This window comes from Equus przewalskii, chromosome 19 (genome assembly GCF_037783145.1).
Source record: "Equus przewalskii isolate Varuska chromosome 19, EquPr2, whole genome shotgun sequence".
In the NCBI taxonomy this organism is placed as follows: Eukaryota; Metazoa; Chordata; class Mammalia; order Perissodactyla; family Equidae; genus Equus; species Equus przewalskii.
The window spans coordinates 37726888-37743874 of NC_091849.1; the positions used below are offsets into that span (position 1 = coordinate 37726888).

A 16987-nucleotide genomic window follows, 5' to 3' on the forward strand; every position below is an offset into this window, starting at 1 on the left:
CACCCACTCAGCAGGGCCTCCTCCCAACGGCTGCAGTCATTTACTCCCCGTGTGCCAGGCACCGAGCTAACAGGGGCTTTCCACGAGTTCCCCATTTCCTCTTCAGCACAGCCCCCTGAGAAAGACGCCATTATTATTGCTGTCTTGCGTGTGGGGAAACTGAGGCACAGAGCATAACCTGCCCAAGATCGCAGAGACAGTGAGTGGCTGAGGCAGAACTTGAACCCAGATCTGTTTCAGAAGGCTCTGTGCCTATCCTTCAGGCCACACTACCTCCCTACACTCCCACCTGAGCAAGAGATGATTATTCACTGACTTTGATGTATTTAGTTGCTTGCTTCTGAAATTAGACCTTGCTGGTGTCATGGAGCCTGGCAAGTCATGTGCGACAGCTGACCTCAGAGCTGCTAGTGGCTGACACCTTGGTGTGAAGAACTTCTCCAGTTACTCCCTTCCCTGGGGGCACTGACGCAGGAGGGAAGGAAGGAGGGGAGGGGAGCTGCAGGACCACTTAGCTGGCCCTTCCCAGCATCCTCCTCTCCGATTGCCATGGCGCCACCTCTGCAGAGGCCCCGGCCCTGACAGGGAGGGCAGGTCGAGGAAGGGCAAAAGAAAGTGACCTGGAAGAGAGTCAGCCTATTTGTAGGGTCCCTCAGGAAAAGGGGGGCTAGAGGGGTGTCAGTCCTGAGACCCTCAGTCATGAGGGCCACCCTTGGGTGGAAGGGAGAAGTGATTCCCAGGAGGAAATGAGAAAGACTGAGCAGAGATGGGTGAGGGAGGTGACAAAAGTATGCAGAAGGGTAGGGGGGAGCATCGGTGAGGAAACTGAGGCACGTGAGGAATAGTGGACCCTGCAAAGACTGGGTACCTGGTAGCACTATCCCAGTGCTGGGCAAATAGTCGGTGCTTAATAAATATCAGCCAGAGCCGCCGTTGTTGTAGGTGCTCCAAAGAGGCTTCCTGGCTAGGACACCAGTGAGCCCCAGTTTGCTCGGACAAGGCACGAAGCATGAGCACTGCATTAGAGAGAAGCTCGCCATGGTGAGGGGCTCCTCACCCTGCAGGGGAACTTTTCCGAGGTGCCGGCTCCCCTCCGAGCCTCAGCAGCTCTGTTCCTGCTAGGTTGGCTGGGGAGGGCTTCGGGAGAAGAATAGGCCCCCGGCCACTCAGCCCAGCTGGGACCACTGTGTCCACGTACCCAGCCCAGCCCCCACCCTGGCACGGGCGCAGCGGGTGAGCGCACGCCTGGCACAGGCCCCAGTGCCTGGGAGAGAGGCTCCAAGCGGGCGGCTTTGTATTTTGTGAAAACCAAATCCACAACTGAGCCCTCCAGCCAAGCAGGGCCTGCTGGGAAGGCTGGCGGGCCTCCCTTCCCATCCCCCTGCTGGGGTCCCCCCTTACCTCAGCCCCTCCAAGGAACCATGGGGCGCACCAGCTGCCACCCTGGCTGGCATGAGGGGCTGTGGGGGACGGGCCTGGGCCCAGCTCTGGCCGTGCCAGGGCTCGCCCCCCAACCCTGACCCCCTCCCTGCCTGGAATAAATTGGAATACAAATCAGAGGGAAACGCTTTCTTCTGTTTGAACAAATTGCTATGGATTCCTCCCTGTCTCAGGTCAGGGCTCGCAATGGGGGATATTTTCACTCGCAGACTGCTAATAGACTCAGGAGAAGCTGCTGGATCGATGGAGGCCGGGAAAATTAGCCAGAAGCTCCAGGCCAGCCTCGGCCTGCCCCTGCCCCCTGCTTCAGGACTCCTAGAAGGGGTGAGGGGCAGCCAGAACCCAGGCTGGACATAAGCACCGGGCTGACTGCCCAGAGAGCTAGATGCCCGTTCCCGCCCCCCTGCCTAGGAACCACAGCCAAGGGCAACCAGGGGCTGCCTGAAGGGGATAAAGGTGGATCCGGAGAAAGCCCCAAAGAGGTCTACAGTCCCCCTACACACACACACGCACGGTCCCCTGCACATACATACATGTTCTTGTGTGCAACATCATCATGCACGCATATACATACCTTCAGCACATGCATGCCCACCAAAAATAGACATAAGGTACACATGCACAGGGTAGAGAGAACAGGGGAAATGTATTTCAGCTCCTGTCGAGGGACCCAGTGAGAGCACTTTATCTCATGCCAATGGTTCTCCATATGCAGATGCACACGCATGTGTGCACGCACACACACACAGACACATACTAATCCCAAGCAGCCAGGGCTCCCCACCCAATCACCTCCTTTCACCCCTCAGCCTGACTCTAAATTCTGCAGGGGAGGCTAAGGGAGCCACTCCCTACACCTGCCCCAGCTCCAACAGAATGAGGGGGAGGTGACTGGTGGGGATGAAGCCCACCCTCACCCTGGAGAGCCTCACAGCCCCTGCTCCCTCAGCTCCCCAGAGAGCGAAAAGGGTGAGCCAGACAGGGGTGTTGGTGCTTCAGACACATCAGGAAATCCCTCAGCACCGAGCTCCTCCCAGCATCACCTGAGGCCCCTATGCCAGTAGGCAATGCCAGGGGCCATGGCTGTATGGAAGAGCTTGGGGAGGCAGGAGGGGAGGGGAGAGCTCGCTGCAGCCTCTGAATACTCCAGAGGGAGGTGGGATGGCTTGATCAGACACTCATGTCTCCTGCCTGCTGCCCTAGTCCACACCAAGCCACACACACATACACATCCCTCAGTACATTAGAGCCCCATCTGGCTTGGGAGATAAACGCGGGAGAGAAAGGTGTGTTCACTGGCAGGCAGAGCAGTGCCACTACTTTGGCAAGACCCTTTGCCACTGGCTACTGGTTTCTGCCTCTAAAAAGTGAGCAGTTAGGGCCATGTGACCTCTAAGCCCATCACCTCTGACCTTCGATGATTCCAAGCTGGACTCCCTATTTGCTGTGTGGACTGAGGACTCGTCTTGCCCTCTCGGCCTCAGGTTTCTCTTCCAACAAATGATTAGATTTGCCCTAAGATCCGTCCTTGCTCTGTCACTCTACAAGCCTGTGATTCCACATCATCTCTTTGTTTTGCTCTCTGTCGTACCCTCAGCACCTAGAACAGGATCTGGCACACAGGAGGTGCTCAATAAATATTGGATTAACTAGTTAACTAATTTCAGGTCCCAGCTGGTAGAGAAAAGGCAGAGAAATTCACAACAGGATGGAGGTGCCCCTCTGATCTGCCATAAGGCCCAGGTATTCAGGGGTACAGGCTAGCGTGGTCATGGCCCATGGGAGAAGGTTCGGTTCCTGGAGAGGGAAGTGGGCAGAATTCAATCGACCTTATTACTGACACGGAATCCTGCCTGCAGAGAGAAGCGGCCATCTTTAGTATCAGAGATGGTCCCCACTTCTTTCTTAGTTTTGAATTCAGCAAGTGGGGGGCTAATGACTCAGGTATCTCATGGCAATGCCCAAAGGACCCCGTAGACTCCGAATCTGTCCTCAGTGATCCCCCAACTCCGCCCTCCCCAGACGTGAGGCCCCCTCAGTCCTTCAGGAAGAGGCTGGATTCTATCAAGAAGGTCTTGGGAAAATCGACATGCTGGGGTTCTGGTCTCAGAATCCAAGGAAGTAAATGAGCAGCCCACAGGTCTGCTGGCCGCAGGGGAGAGTTTTCAGCCTGGAATGGGGGCTTATCCACACAGCCCAGAGGACGAGACCTAAGAACAAAGAGCTCAGCAAAACAGGCTAGATCTGAAAAAGCAAGACTGACGGCTTAGACAGGATGTAGCACAGGCTGTTGCTGCCCCCCAGGCGCGTGCCATCCCCCAACCACTTCAGTGCACACGGGCCGACTACCTGCTTCTCTCTGGCAGGAGCTGCTAGAGCTCACGCTGCCCGTGTGCGCAGTGGGCTACAGGTATCAGGAAATTCACACCCCCAGAGCAGCCCTCAACCAACAAGAGATGGGAGGCAGCGTGTACACACCCCTGCTCCCTCGCCGTGCCCAGACAACTCTGAAGAGTGTGTTTCATACAGTGTCCCAGAGGTCCCCAGTGGCATGGTGGTGACTGGCTTGACAACACACCTTTTCTTGGTTCCCTTTGCTTCCATATCTCAGGTCCCCACTCCCCTGCCAGAGCCTCCAAGGCTCATGTCTCAAATAAACTACCCGCCCTCGGCTCCTCATCCCAGGGTCTACTTCTGGGGAACCCAAACTAAGACCGTGAGTCCAAGCCAATTCTGATCAGCATGGTGTCCACTATTAAATCTCCCACACGGCCAAAACCCAGGGCCCTCACATGGCCTGACAATCACACTCACAAACATCAAATACCCTGCCTCGCTCCCCTCCCTCTACTCATTGCTTCCTTGGAAACCTCCGTGTGTGATTTCCAACACTTCAAGATCCAGCTCATCTGATCAACCAACGTGGGCCACTGGGAAAAGGCTCGAGGGCTGCTGGGTATGCCCAGAGCAACCTTCTGGAAACAGTGGCCGTGTTTCCTCTGGCCGGCTTGTTGATAACTCTAGAGTGGAACTTAGGCAGTGCGACCAAGATGGTAGACCTGGGGGAGACCGGCAGCAACCTCCTCCACCTACCAGGGAGGCCTCCCAGACATTTCCATTAAGGGCTTCTAACGTCTAACCAGGAGTCCTGGGCCCAGAGCGAGCCCCAGATCCTGTAGTCCAGATGCAATGAGGCCCAGGAATAAGAAATAGAGTTCACAGGGGTAAGGAGGGATTATAGAGATGTGGGCATAAAATGAGCTTATAAATACCATGCAGACATGTCCTGGCTTCTCCTGAGCCCACAGGTTAATGTAGCAGAATGAGAAAGATCCAGCTGTAGAGTCCCTTGAGATGGCTTTTAACTTCAGCCTTGGCACCTAATTGCTGTGTGACCTTGACAAGTCACTTACCTTCTCTGGTCTCAGTCTCTTCCTATAGTGAATCTCAAAGATCTGCCTCTGGGTCCCCTAAGACCACTGGCTGGCAGCTGAGCTCACTCCTTGCCACTCCCTTGAGCCCCATTTCATGGCCTTCTCTGTCTACCCCGTGGCCTCATTCCAGAAAGGAGAGTAAAGCCAGATCTTGCCACAACACAGAACTTCTGCTTGCCTTGTGGGCTTATGTATTCTGCTGAAAGGTCAACAGACCTCTCCAAGGTCTGCCTGCACTTTACTGTAACACCAGAACGAAACCCAGGTAGACGAGGCCACCAGAATTTAGCTCCCCCCCACTTCTTCCTGATATCCCTCTCAGAGATGGGGAAAAGGGCCTTCATTAAAAGTTTCTGCAGGCCGGCCTGGTGATGCAGCAGATAAGTTCTCAAGTTCTGCTTCGGCAGCCTGGGGTTTGCCAGTTAGGATCCCGGGTGTGGACACGGCACCGCTTGGCAAGCCATGCTGTGGCAGGCATCCCACATATAAAGTAGAGGAAGATGGGCATGATGTTAGCTCAGGGCCAGTCTTCCTCAGCAAAAAGAGGAGGATTGGCAGCAGATGTTAGCTCGGGACTAATCTTCCTAAAAAACAATTTTCTGAAGAATCACATGGGGAAAGTCTCAGGGCCAAGGAGATATTCAAGTTCAGCTCAGAGGCCTCAGCTCCTGAAATCTTTCTGATAAGAGGCTATGTTATAGCAAGTTGAAATAAGGTCAGACAATGAGAAGAACTTCCCAACAATGAAGGACTAGAGACATTGAGCAAACAGCAGTGAAGACGCCTGGTCTCAGGGGGGTATGGGCCTGCAGAAAAGCAGAAGATGAGTTAGATTGCCTGGGCAGTACTCTCTGGCTCCTGGCTCAGCACAGCCCCTCAGTTTCTGTTCCCCAAAATCAGGAGGGGCCACAGAGCTCTCCTGCGGCTGGGACTGAAAGAAGCCCCTCGCTAGAGGAGAGAGGTACTGCCCAGTGGAAACCAGCTACCTCATGGGAGTGCGTACGGTGTGGGGGAGGGGAGGAGGGAAGGAGAACACTGCACCCTTGCATGAACACCTGGGTGGCCCCAAGCAAGGCTCTCCCCTGCTGTGGGTCTCCATCTTCTCTAAGTCCCTCTGGGCATCCTCAGGGCAGCCAGTGCTTCCCACCCACTTGAGCTAGGCTGGCAGGGCCGCGCAGGTGAGCAGCATCCAAATCATCTAAATCCTCTCTCATTTCAGAAATGCCAGCTGACCCTGAGGTGGGGATCTGTGTTAAGACTGCTCAAGACCTACCCAATATCCATTCTCCCCTCCTTTCTAACAGAACCCCAATACTCTCTTCGGTGAGAATGTGCCCATCTCAAAGACTGTATTTCTCAGCCTCTCTTGCAGCTAAGAATGGCCAATGAGATGTAAGCAGCAGTCACTGGGAGGGGGCTTCTGGAAAAGTTCTTTAAAGGAAGCTGACTCAGCTGGTAGGCCTGCCTTTTTCCAATGTTCCTCCCTTCTTCCTGCCTGGAATGTGTCATGATGGCTGAGCCCCAGCAGCCCTTTGGTGACTTTGAGGCAAAATGCTCTAAGGCAGGAGTTCCCAAACTTTGCTGCACATTGGAAGCACCTGGGGATCTTTAAAAAAAAAATGCTGATGCTTGGTCTGACTTCATTGGTATGAGGTATGAGCTAGGCACCTGGGTTTTTAAACACTCCCCAGGTAATTCTAACCTGCAGCAAAGTTTGAGAAGCACGACTGTAAGGAGAGCAGAGCAACAAGATGAAAGGAGCCAGGATCTCTAATGACCAAGGAGCCACCATCCCAGCCTGGGATAGCCTACCTCTAGACGTCAGGAAGCCAACTCTAATTTGCTGGAGCCTGTGTAGTCGGGCCTGTGTCTCTTCATTCCTAGCGGGGGTCCCCATGCTGCTTCCTTTAGCCAGCCCATCCTACACAGCACAAGCTGGGGAATAAAAACGGCCACATCTGGCCATTGGGACCCTCACAGCTGGGGCAGTGGGCAGGCTTGAGTTCAAATCCTGACTCCACCACCTGTAGGGCCTCGGGCAAGTCACTCCAGCTGAGCCTCAGTTTCTCTATCTGGAAAATGAGGGTGTTGAAAGAGACTGCGCTCTCCCACTCCACTGCGAGGGCCCCGGAGGCAGGTGCCCTCCAACCCTGCAGCCACAGCACCCACCCCCCTTCCAGACGCTTAGCAGGTTCTCATGAAATATTTGCTTGGTTTACACTGAACTGCTACAGTGCAGTCCAGCTCTGAAGTTTTCATTTGATTCTAAACCAAACAGGGAAGAGAAAAAACAAAACGGCCACACTGCAAAAAGGTAACAGAATTTACCTACTGGAAATCAATGAAAACAGCATTTTGGGGGCAGTTTCTTTCAGTCTCTCTAGGTTCGGGACTGGAAATTCCCTGGTTAGCAGCTGAGAGAGGGGCCAGTCTCCCAGCCCCCTGACCTGAACCTTCCAGTTAGCACTATTAAGAGAGAAAGTCTCCCTGCTCCTAATTTAAAAAAATAAGTGTGGTTTTTTCAAAAGACCCCAGGGTCCTGATGAGCCTGGTTGAAACAAAGCTTGGGCAGTGACCTGGAAAACCCAGAAATGCCCTCAGAAAGCCCAAGGGAAGAAGACATCTGTTTGGGCCTGACTCATTCGGATGCTCTGTCTACACCAGCTGTGCCGGAGAATCAACTGGAGAGCTCTTACGACCACAGCTGCCTTGATGCCACCTGCAGACTTTCTGAGACAGGAGGTCCGGGGCGGAACCAGGCGTCTGTTGTTGAGAAAGCTCTCCAGGTGGTTCTGACACGCCGCAAGGGTTGAGAACCACTTCTCTACACAGCTTCCAGCCCTCCAGATAATCAAAGTCTCTCTCGGCTGAGTTTCTGGGACTGGAAAGGAACCAAGAAGAGCCTGCGGTGGCATCTCCAAAGCCGGCCAGGCAGTGCCCTCACGCCGGCCCAGGTGCCCCCCTGTGGCCCCAGCTTCCCGCAGGCAGAGACCGGCCGGGGGCAGGGGCAGCTGCCGCCCGGCCCTCCCCGGCCTGCCTCGGTTCTCAAAAGCGCAGCCTGCACCTCGCGCTTCCACACGCCGCCCACGCCCGGGGCTCCCTACCATCTGCCTGCCACCCCCTCTGCTCTCGGGAAACAGTCCTCATACTTTGCCTGGGAGTTTACAAAGTGCTATCACTCTCGGCTTCTCGGTAACCCCCAGAGGTGGCGTGCCTGAAGGAGCCTTCCAGATGGGGAGACTGTGGTTCCGAGAGCTGAGGCTCCCTGGCCAGGTCCCTCCCAGGCAGCAAGCGGCCCCCCTGGCCCTCCAACCCTGGTCTGCCCACTGGAGTCCCATCCTCTTTCCTGAACGCCCTTGCTGTCCCAAGAGGGATCTGTTGGCCAGCAACATCGGCATCACCGGGAGTTGATAGAAATGCAGAATCTCGGCCCGGCCCCAGACCCACTGAATCAGAATCCGTGTCTTCACAGAATCCCAGGGCACTCCCACTGGAGCCTGAGGGGCCCCACTCAGGGCTACAGCTGCCTCCAGGCCCCAGATGGCCCTTACTGTCTCCTCCCCCACCTCAGCGGCCTTTCCTCCCACAGACTCCATCCCTTCCCCTGGCTTTCTGGTCCCTGTCCCCTCTCGGGTCTCCTACCTCCCTGATGCCACCTGCTCTGTGTCCTCTTTCTCCTTCCACCCCCAGGGCACCGGTCTCGGCCCAGTCTCCTCTCTCTCTCTACTCTCTTCCCTGGCAATTTTATTCCACCTCACGGTTTCCACTCACATCGTTCCGTGCACATAAATTCAGATGTGCAAATCTACCTCTTCAGAATGGATCTCTCTCCTGAGCACCAACACTCATGTCCCCCTGACCCTCAACATCTCTCCCCGACATCCCACCCCAGAATTGCATGAAGTTCCAAACTGCTCTGGCGTGGTCGTTAAAACAGAACGATTTATTGAGTGCCGGCTAAGCGCGGGGCACAGTGCTCAGGGCCTCCCAGGTGCCGTCTCGGTGCATGCTCATCACGAACCCACGCGGGGGTTGGGGACTGCTGTCTCCATCTGACAGCGGAGAAGCCACGCCTTAGGAGGCAGATGTAAGTCCCCGGCTCTCACGGCTGGTGCAGGGCAGAGCTGGGGTTCAGAGCCGGGATCTTACCCAGAAGTCCAGGCCCTTAACTCCTTCCCTCCACCACCCCAAACCTGTCTGACTTCCTGTAGCCCTCGTTCTGCCTCGGTGCCATTGTGTGCCGGGCCCTCCAATGCCAAATCTCAGAGCCGTTTCCAGCTCCCATCCCTTGCCTGAGTCCTTCCTGAGGCACTTTTAGGACCTAATGAGGGTACAGTCTCATTTCTCACCTTTTGCAACAGTCTCTAACTGGATCCCTTCCCCCACACCCAATCCCCTACAGTCTCTTCTCTACATGGCAGCTAGAGAGATTCTATTAAAAAGCTGTCCGTTCATGTCCCTCCTCTGCTCAAAATCCTCTCATGGCTCCCCATCTCACTCAGAATAAAAGCCAAAGTCCTTACACAGCCTTCAAGGCTGCAAACAATCTGGCCTCACTAACTCTCTAACCCCACCTCCTACTCCACTCCTCATCACTCACTCTGCCCCAGCCGTACTGGACTCCTTGTTGTTGCTAAATAGGCCAGGCATGCTCCTACCCCAGGGCCTTTGCGCTGGCTATTCTCCTGCCTGGAATACACTTCCTGTAGCTATCCACTGGGCTTCCTACCTCCTCCATCAGCATCTTCAGGTCTCTGCTCCAGTAGTACCTACTCAAGAACGCCCCCCAACCACTATATATGAATTTGAACCACAGTACACCACTCCTCGTCCCCTTTGCTGCCTTACTCTTTTTCACAGAACATATCCCTAGGATGCATTATGTCCTTATTCATTGACTTATTTACTGCCTGTCTCCCTTAATTTGAATGTAAATTCTAGTAGAGCAAGAGTTTGTTTCTCTCCCCAAGTATCTCAAGTGCACCATGAGCCTTCACTCATACGTTTGTTGAGTGACTTCAGCTCTTATACCCACTCTCTCCAGTTCATCCTCACAGCCACCACCCCAGATGACGTTCTTACTATGACTTCCTCAGACAACTGCAGGACCTCCTGACCAATCTCCCCCCTCCTGACCCTTGCCTCCCCAAACACACAGCTACACAGCTACCCGGCCAGAAATACGGCTCGCACCACCCCATTTCCCTGCTCAAGACCCTCCCAATAGCTTCTCCCAAACCCAGGATTCCAGCCTACTCCGGACAAGCACAGGCTTTGCAATCAGCAGATGTAGGGTGAAGCCCAGCTCTTCTGCTTGGACAAGAAACTTCATGTTTCTGAGCCCTCAGTTTACTCATCGAGAAAATGGGCTGATGAATGATAACCAAGGGGTGTGGTGAGCATTAAAAAAGAAAGAGCACATTCGTGATCTCAGCTCAGGCAGCAAACATTAGCGACTGTTGTTATGATACCGTACTGTTCCACTCTCACTAGCCCCCTTCCCTTTCAGCCCGACTGAGTGACTCCCCCCTCCCTACGCACACCCAGGTTCTTTATCCTCCGTGCCTTTGCCACGATGAGACCCCCGCCTGGGATGCCCTTCTCAGTCCTTACTTCCATTTGTCAAGGCCAGTTCAAATGCCCCCTCCTCCGCAAGGCCTTGGAAGTAATTTCCTCTCCCTTCGAATTCCCACAGCCCTTTATCTCCCTTGCCACATGGCATTTATCAAGATCTCTCAGGAACCACCCTCTTGTATGTGTCTCCCCTCCCCTTCTCCTTGAGGGCAGAACCTCCATCTTATACATCTCAGGAGCCCCATCGATGCGCACAACTGGGTCTTGCTCAAAAGAAGTACTCAGTAAATACTGACTGAATGGTGCAGGGGACACCACACTGCTGCCCTACCCCCAAGTCAGAAGATCCACCGGGATTGAGTCTCGGAGCCACTTCTTACCAGCTGGGTGACCTTGAGCAGGTCACCTGAACTTTTGGAATCTCTGTTTCCTCATCTGTTAAATGGGGACAATAGGACCCGCTGTGCTGGCCTCTCAGAACGTTTTAGGAATCAAAGGAGGTGGAGGCATGACGTTCTTGGTGAGGCACGTGGCACTTACACACCTGTAAGGGATTGTTGTTATAAGCAATGATTCTCCCTAAAATGTTCATTCCTCTTTGCACCAAAAAGATGCCTGAAAGAACCATCACCAAATGCACTGCGGGACGTCAAGTGAGTTTTACTTTCTTCCTTATGCTTTTATGTATTCTCAGTTTTGCAAAGAGCACATGTTACTCATAGACTTGAGGAACAGGGAGATGCCATTGTTTAAAAAAAGATTCATTCCTTTGAGTTAAGCATTGCTCTTGTGTCTCATATCAGCACTCAATGCAACAGAGGCCCCTTAGGACCTGGTATCTGCCACCAGCAGATGCATGCCTGCACAGCAGGGTGTTCTAATGATGGGGAGGAAGATGCGGAAGAAGGGCTGCACCCAAGGGTCACAAAGAGGCAGCTCTGCCGAGGCAGGAGCCCCTGCTCTGCACACAGCCCCACCCAAGCAGGAGCCCACTGAGCTGGGCCCCACCGCAGAGCTCTCCTCCAGCCTAGGGTGCAGGAAGTGTGGCTTTGGCTACAGGCAAACACTCTGGGACACTGGGGTGGGTACATGGGAGCTGGAGGGAGGCCTGGAGCTTCAAAAGGCGCTAAGGAGCTCCCGTGAGTCTCCGGCTGAGGAATTAGAATAACTCTCATCCCACCAGGAGGTGGGAGGCAGGAGGCAGGAGGCCAAGGGAGCCTAGGAAAGGCTAAAAGTAATGTGGTGGCCAAGCCCTCCCCCTGCTGGCCACATCAGGAGTGGCAGTGCCAGCCGCACAGGGCAGGGTCCCCAGGCACACACCCGGCCGCACCTGGGGCGTAATCAGGCTCAGGTGTCCAGAGGCAGGTAGGGATGGGACAGGGCTCTTCTAGGACTGCAAGGCCCAAGGCCCCAGGCCCCATCTCCCAAGTCCCCTGCCTTTGCCAGGTGGGGCATCCCCTGGCCCAACCTCCCTGAGCCCAGCCACAAGGAGATGAAAGGCAGGAGTGGGGGAGAGGGGGGAGGCAGCGTTGGGGGAGGGAGAGGGGAACTTGTTTGGGGGAGAGAAGGGTCCTCCACACTCCTGCCTCTGTTGCACTCCTCCCAGGCCCGCCCATGCCTCCTGGGCAGCCAGAGAAGCCGGGGCTGCTGCCACTACCCGGATTTCCACTCCCGCCCCCAGGTATTGATTTCCCGCATCATTCATTTGCCGGGCCTGGGCGGCTGTGATTAGCTCCCTCCATTCTCCCTATGGAGCCCCCCGCCCGGCCCTCCATGTTCCAGCAAAGCAGAGCTAATACCAGGCTCTAAATGAGGCTTTGCCACCTCAGCCCCAGCAGCTCACAGCCAGGCCTGGCCAATTACAAGTGGGCCCATGGCATGTCCCCAGCCCGCCCCCTCAAGGGTGCTTTCCTGGCTAATAAAATCCACTCTAACCACCCCCGCCCCCCTCCCCAGGGCCCTACCCAGACAGGAAGCTCAGATTCCCAGCCTACAGTGTAGGAGGGGATGTCATGAGGATCTTGACCCTAAGCGGGGCTCTCCAGCCTGACACTGGGCATGGGGAGCCCTCTGGCTGGCTCAGGGGCCAACATCAATTTGGGGAGGAGGGGCAGACAATGCTGGCAAAGTACATAAAACAGCCTGGATTTTCAGACACAAGGCTCTCTCTCTCCCTCGTGCAGTTTCCATGACTGAGAAGGAAGAAGAGACAGAGGCATGGACTTTCTTGAGGGCATTTAGAAACCCCAGAGCTTGCTTGTCCTAGGGGAACCAGAGTTTCTGATGCGATGCCTTCCGTCTCCAGGGGGAGAGTCAGATATGGACAGGCGGTTTCAAGGCATTGGCTAGAAACTCCAGTGAAAAATTCCGAGTGCCCACCACCCACATCAACACCCAGAAGACGGCACCGGAGACACACTTCCTGAAATTCCTTCTCCGCACCCCTCAGAGGAGGGAAAAAAACCTGACTTGGTGATAATTTTGTAAGCTGTGTTGCTCTTGTCAAATTATTCAACATCTGTCTTCATGTTCCCACAAAAATTAGCATAGGATAGTAGTTTCTGATGACACATTTAGTGAAATATTTTGACTTCCACCAGTAAGTTGCAAACAACCTGTCTTAAGGATAATGTCAATTCCCACTCCTGCATATTAAATAATCCAGGAGTTTGTTGTGTTTTTGTAAGGGAGAGGAATCCCACCGACCCGCCCCTGGCTGGAAGTCCTGAAGCTGCGGGAGCAGGAAAGGAAGCTGGGCGGGAGGCGGGGCTGTTCTGTGATGCTCTCCACACGCAGGATACTCCTCTTCCATCACCTGGCTACTGCGTGTCCCCCAGAACTAGGCTTCTGGGGCCAGCCCACATCCCTGGCCTGCCAGAAAGCAGATTACGGAATCTGCCCCGGAGCACAACCAACTGGGCCAGGAGATTGGGAGGCGGGGAAAGAAGAGAGGACCAGCTCCAAATGGACCATCTGATCTAGTACTCGGCTGCTGTAGCATCTGTGCCCCAAAGAAGAGAGAAGCCACCTGGCCAGACTGAGAGCACTTTCCCCGTCCTATTGCCGACAGCGGACCTCAAAGCAGGCAAGAGGACCCTCAGAGGGAAGCCGGGTAGGGCTCCGGGCACCTGCCTCCTGGTGGCCTCAGCAGAGACTCACAGCCCAGGCCTGATCTGGCTGGGTTTGCCCTCCATACCCTGCTCTTCCGCTCTCTCCTCAATTCATCTTCGGGTCAATCGGCCCCTCTCACAGCCACGCAGGCCTGGGGGCAGAGGGGAAGGGGCCGGGGTTCCCTCCCCAGAGCACGCTTGTTTCTTTTGTGCCTTGAGTAAAACCTTCTGCCTCCCTCCTCACCGCCAGGACAGCACTGGGATTCTAGCCTCTTCTCTCTTCTCCTCCCTGAGTGCCTAGCCTAGGACTCCGTGACAGTCCCTCAGCAGAGACCCTCAAAGAGTGCCCCACAACCCTGGTGGAAGCCATTCTAGAAGACTTCTTGGGGAGAAAGAATTTCAAGAAGCATTTCCTCAACCTCCACCAACTGTGGCCCTTTATTTGTGCAACAAATATTTGCCAAGCTCCTGCTGGGTGCTGGGCACCATGCTGGGTGCTGAAGTACAATGATGGACACAAATGACCATCCCTCACTCCTACACTCTACTCTTTCTCAAGCTGCTTCATTCTCCTTTGGGTATAGAGGAGAACTGGGGTCAGAGGCACGAGCTCTCCATATTACTTAACCCAGACCCAGTCCTACTGGATCTCCCTTCTGCTGTATCTGGCCAAAGCTTCTAGCATCACAAGGAACTCGGCAGGCTCTTGCCATCCTCCTCCTCATACTAGATCTTCCTCTCTGTCCACTCACCTCAAAGAAGACCTTCTACCCTGCAATTCCCCTGAAGCCCTGGGCTTCCCTGGAGCCTCAGTCTCAAAGGGCAGGAGGAAAGAATGTCACCCAAGAGCCAGGGGTTGGCTCCAGTGCACCCAGCTCACCTTGATTTGCTCTGACTGAGAGCAGCTGGGACCCAGGCACGTGAGGGTGGGGAGAAAATACCAAGAAAAGGGGGCAGATAAGCCAATGATTAAATCCTAGCCCCAAAGTACTCTGAAGTCAGGGTCTGCACAGACCACTGCCCCTATCTCCCATCCCTACCCTCACTGATGGGGTTTCCAGGCTAAGCTCGTCTTCCTCAAGATGGGCCCCGTGCAGCCCTGGAGAAGGTTGGAGAAGCTGGAGGGGATGACCAGGAGATGGGCTTGCCAGATGTGCCCAAGGACACTTGGAGGGAGGGGCAGGGTAGAGGACAGCAGCAAACAGGGAGGGCTCTCCATCACTCTCCAGAGCCCTGGGGTGGGGCAGAAGGAGGCAAGGCCTCAGCAGCATCTCTCCTTAGGCCACCTCTTGAGGAGGCAGTGAAGCTGTAGGGAAACCTTGAGGAGAAAGAAGCGCGAGCCCAGACCCCTGATGTCTTCCTCTGTCCTGAGGAGGCCAGGGCCTCGGGGACCCACTCAGTGGCCTCCTCCCCACAGCCCAGCCTCCCTCAGTCCCTGCTGCATCCTTCCTCCTTCTTTCCTTTTCTGGCCTATGTAAAGGGCCAGGCAGTAAGAGACCAACAAACTAATTAAGAAGCAGAGTTTGGCCAGATGCCTGGGCCAGCCTCCCCAGGGAATGAAGCCCAAGCCAGCTAGCTGGGTAGGGCCAGGAGCATGTCATCTCCCAGACACCCCTCAGGACACCACTCCCTCTTGCAAGGCATGGGGAGAGCGCCCAGGCACCCCTAGAAGGAAGCATTTAGCATCTGCACCTGAGGCTGGCAGCCAGGAGGGACAACACCTTTGCGCCCACTCCAACAGAACAAATTCTGCCTATCTAAAGGGGAAGAACTAGGCTCTCTACCCCAGACAAAGAGGGAAAGAGAATTCTCCCCACCCCAGACGCACATCACTGAAAAGTGACCTACAACAGACCACCCTGCATCAGAAGAAGGCACAGTAAAGCCCACTGGGCCCCGAGCCTGACTTTTGTGCTGTGGGGTCAGGGCACTGGCTGCTAGAATTCGGAGGGAGAGTCTCTGGGAGGGGGGAGCCCGGGTGATCGTGAACGGATAATGCCTGCTCTCGGGACCTTTCCCCGGGAAAACCCGCGGAAGAGAAGGGAGGCGGGTAACCAGAGTCCTCTGGGCGCTGGAGAGCGAGGCGTGGGGACGTGGGAGCAAAGCTGCCTGGCAGGAGGCAGAGTTGGGACACGTAGCCAGATGGGTGCGTGCCGTGTTTGCGTTTCTGGGGACGGTGGCTGAATGTGTCTGTGTGCGCGCAGGCAGAAGGAAGGTGGGGCTGGGGTTTTGTAGCTGGAAACCGGGGACAGGAAGAAGTGGCTCCGGAGAGGTCCGAAAAGGGACGCCGGCGTTTTAGGCGCCCTATCCAGAGGATGCTGGCAGCAGCTCCGGCTCTCAAGAAGCGAGTAAAAGAAGCGAAGCCGCAGCGAGAGCCGGGAAGGCGAGCTCGCTGCCCGGCCGCGGCACTGGCAGCCAGCTCGCCCGCAAGCCTCGCGCAACTCCGGATCGTGCATCGCTCGGCTTCCACTCTGGAGGCCGAGTCAGGGTAGGACGAGGTTTCGGTGCAAGTCGCTTCCTCAGCCCCCTGTCTGGGGTCTGTCAGAGTCTCCGGAGCCGACCCGGTGCTCTCAAGGGTTCGCGGAGACACTCCTGCCCCCCGCAGGGTTTGACAAAGTGGGCACCTCTCCCTGGCATCCCCGGCTTCACGCCAGACCCTACGACCCGTCTCCGTGCTCCGAAGCCGCTAGCTCAGTCTGCTCGCGCCCTAAAAAGAGCGGGGACCCGGGCATCCACTCCAGAGTCTGAGCCGGGGTCCCCACCAAACCCCGGCAGCGCGCACTTCGCGCCTCTTGTAAAGTTTCCGCGCGGTGCTAAGCCGGCGTGGAGCCGGGGCGGGCTCTTACCGTAGACTCCTTGTCCCCGGCAGTGGAAGGGGATCAGCGCCAGAAGTAGAAGGCAGGTCACCTCCATCTTCACGGTCGGTGCTTCATCCCCGCGAGGCGGCGCAGCCCGAGAGGCGGCGAGGGGCGCATCCGCCAGGGCCCCGCGATGCCCCCTGCGTTTTCCCCTTCCCCGAGAGACGACGGAGGGGGCGGCGGCGGCGACGGAAACCAGGAGACTAAGGAGGCGGCGGCGGCGGCGACCCGGGTTTCTCCTCCGGCGGGGCCGCTGCCCGCGTGGGGACGCAGGGGGCGCTGGCCCGGCCCCGGGTGCCTCGGAGCGCCCGGCGCAGCAGCCAGCGCCCCGGCCCGAGGAGCCCGGCGGCCGAACCGCCCCAAGTCCCCAGGGCTGTCCGCCCGGGGTGCTGGGCGCCAGAGACCCCTCTGCGGCGGCGGCGGCGGCGCTTCGATCCAACAGGCCACCGACGACTGACAAACTTGCCGTTTCCCCGCCCAGGGGACGCCCCTCCGCGGAGCGGGGGCAGGGAGGCCGGGGCTCCGCTCGGGTTAATCCGCTGTCTCCAGTCCTGCGGCGGGTGTTGGGGGC

General features: G+C 56.2%; 1 protein-coding gene across 7 annotated transcripts in view; it reads right to left on the reverse strand.

The window, feature by feature from the left end:
- MDGA1 (MAM domain containing glycosylphosphatidylinositol anchor 1) overlaps positions 1-16987 on the reverse strand; it is a 61091-nt gene extending 44104 nt beyond the window's left edge. For 4 of the 7 annotated variants that reach the window (XM_070584532.1, XM_070584530.1, XM_070584526.1 and 1 more), the window contains exon 1: positions 16405-16615. In XM_070584532.1, coding sequence (XP_070440633.1) covers positions 16405-16471 — 67 coding nt within the window. In that variant the 5' untranslated portion in view covers positions 16472-16615. Of the gene's footprint in view, positions 1-16404 lie in introns of all 7 variants that reach the window. The other 3 variants (XM_070584529.1, XM_070584531.1, XM_070584527.1) reach the window with 3 other exon arrangements.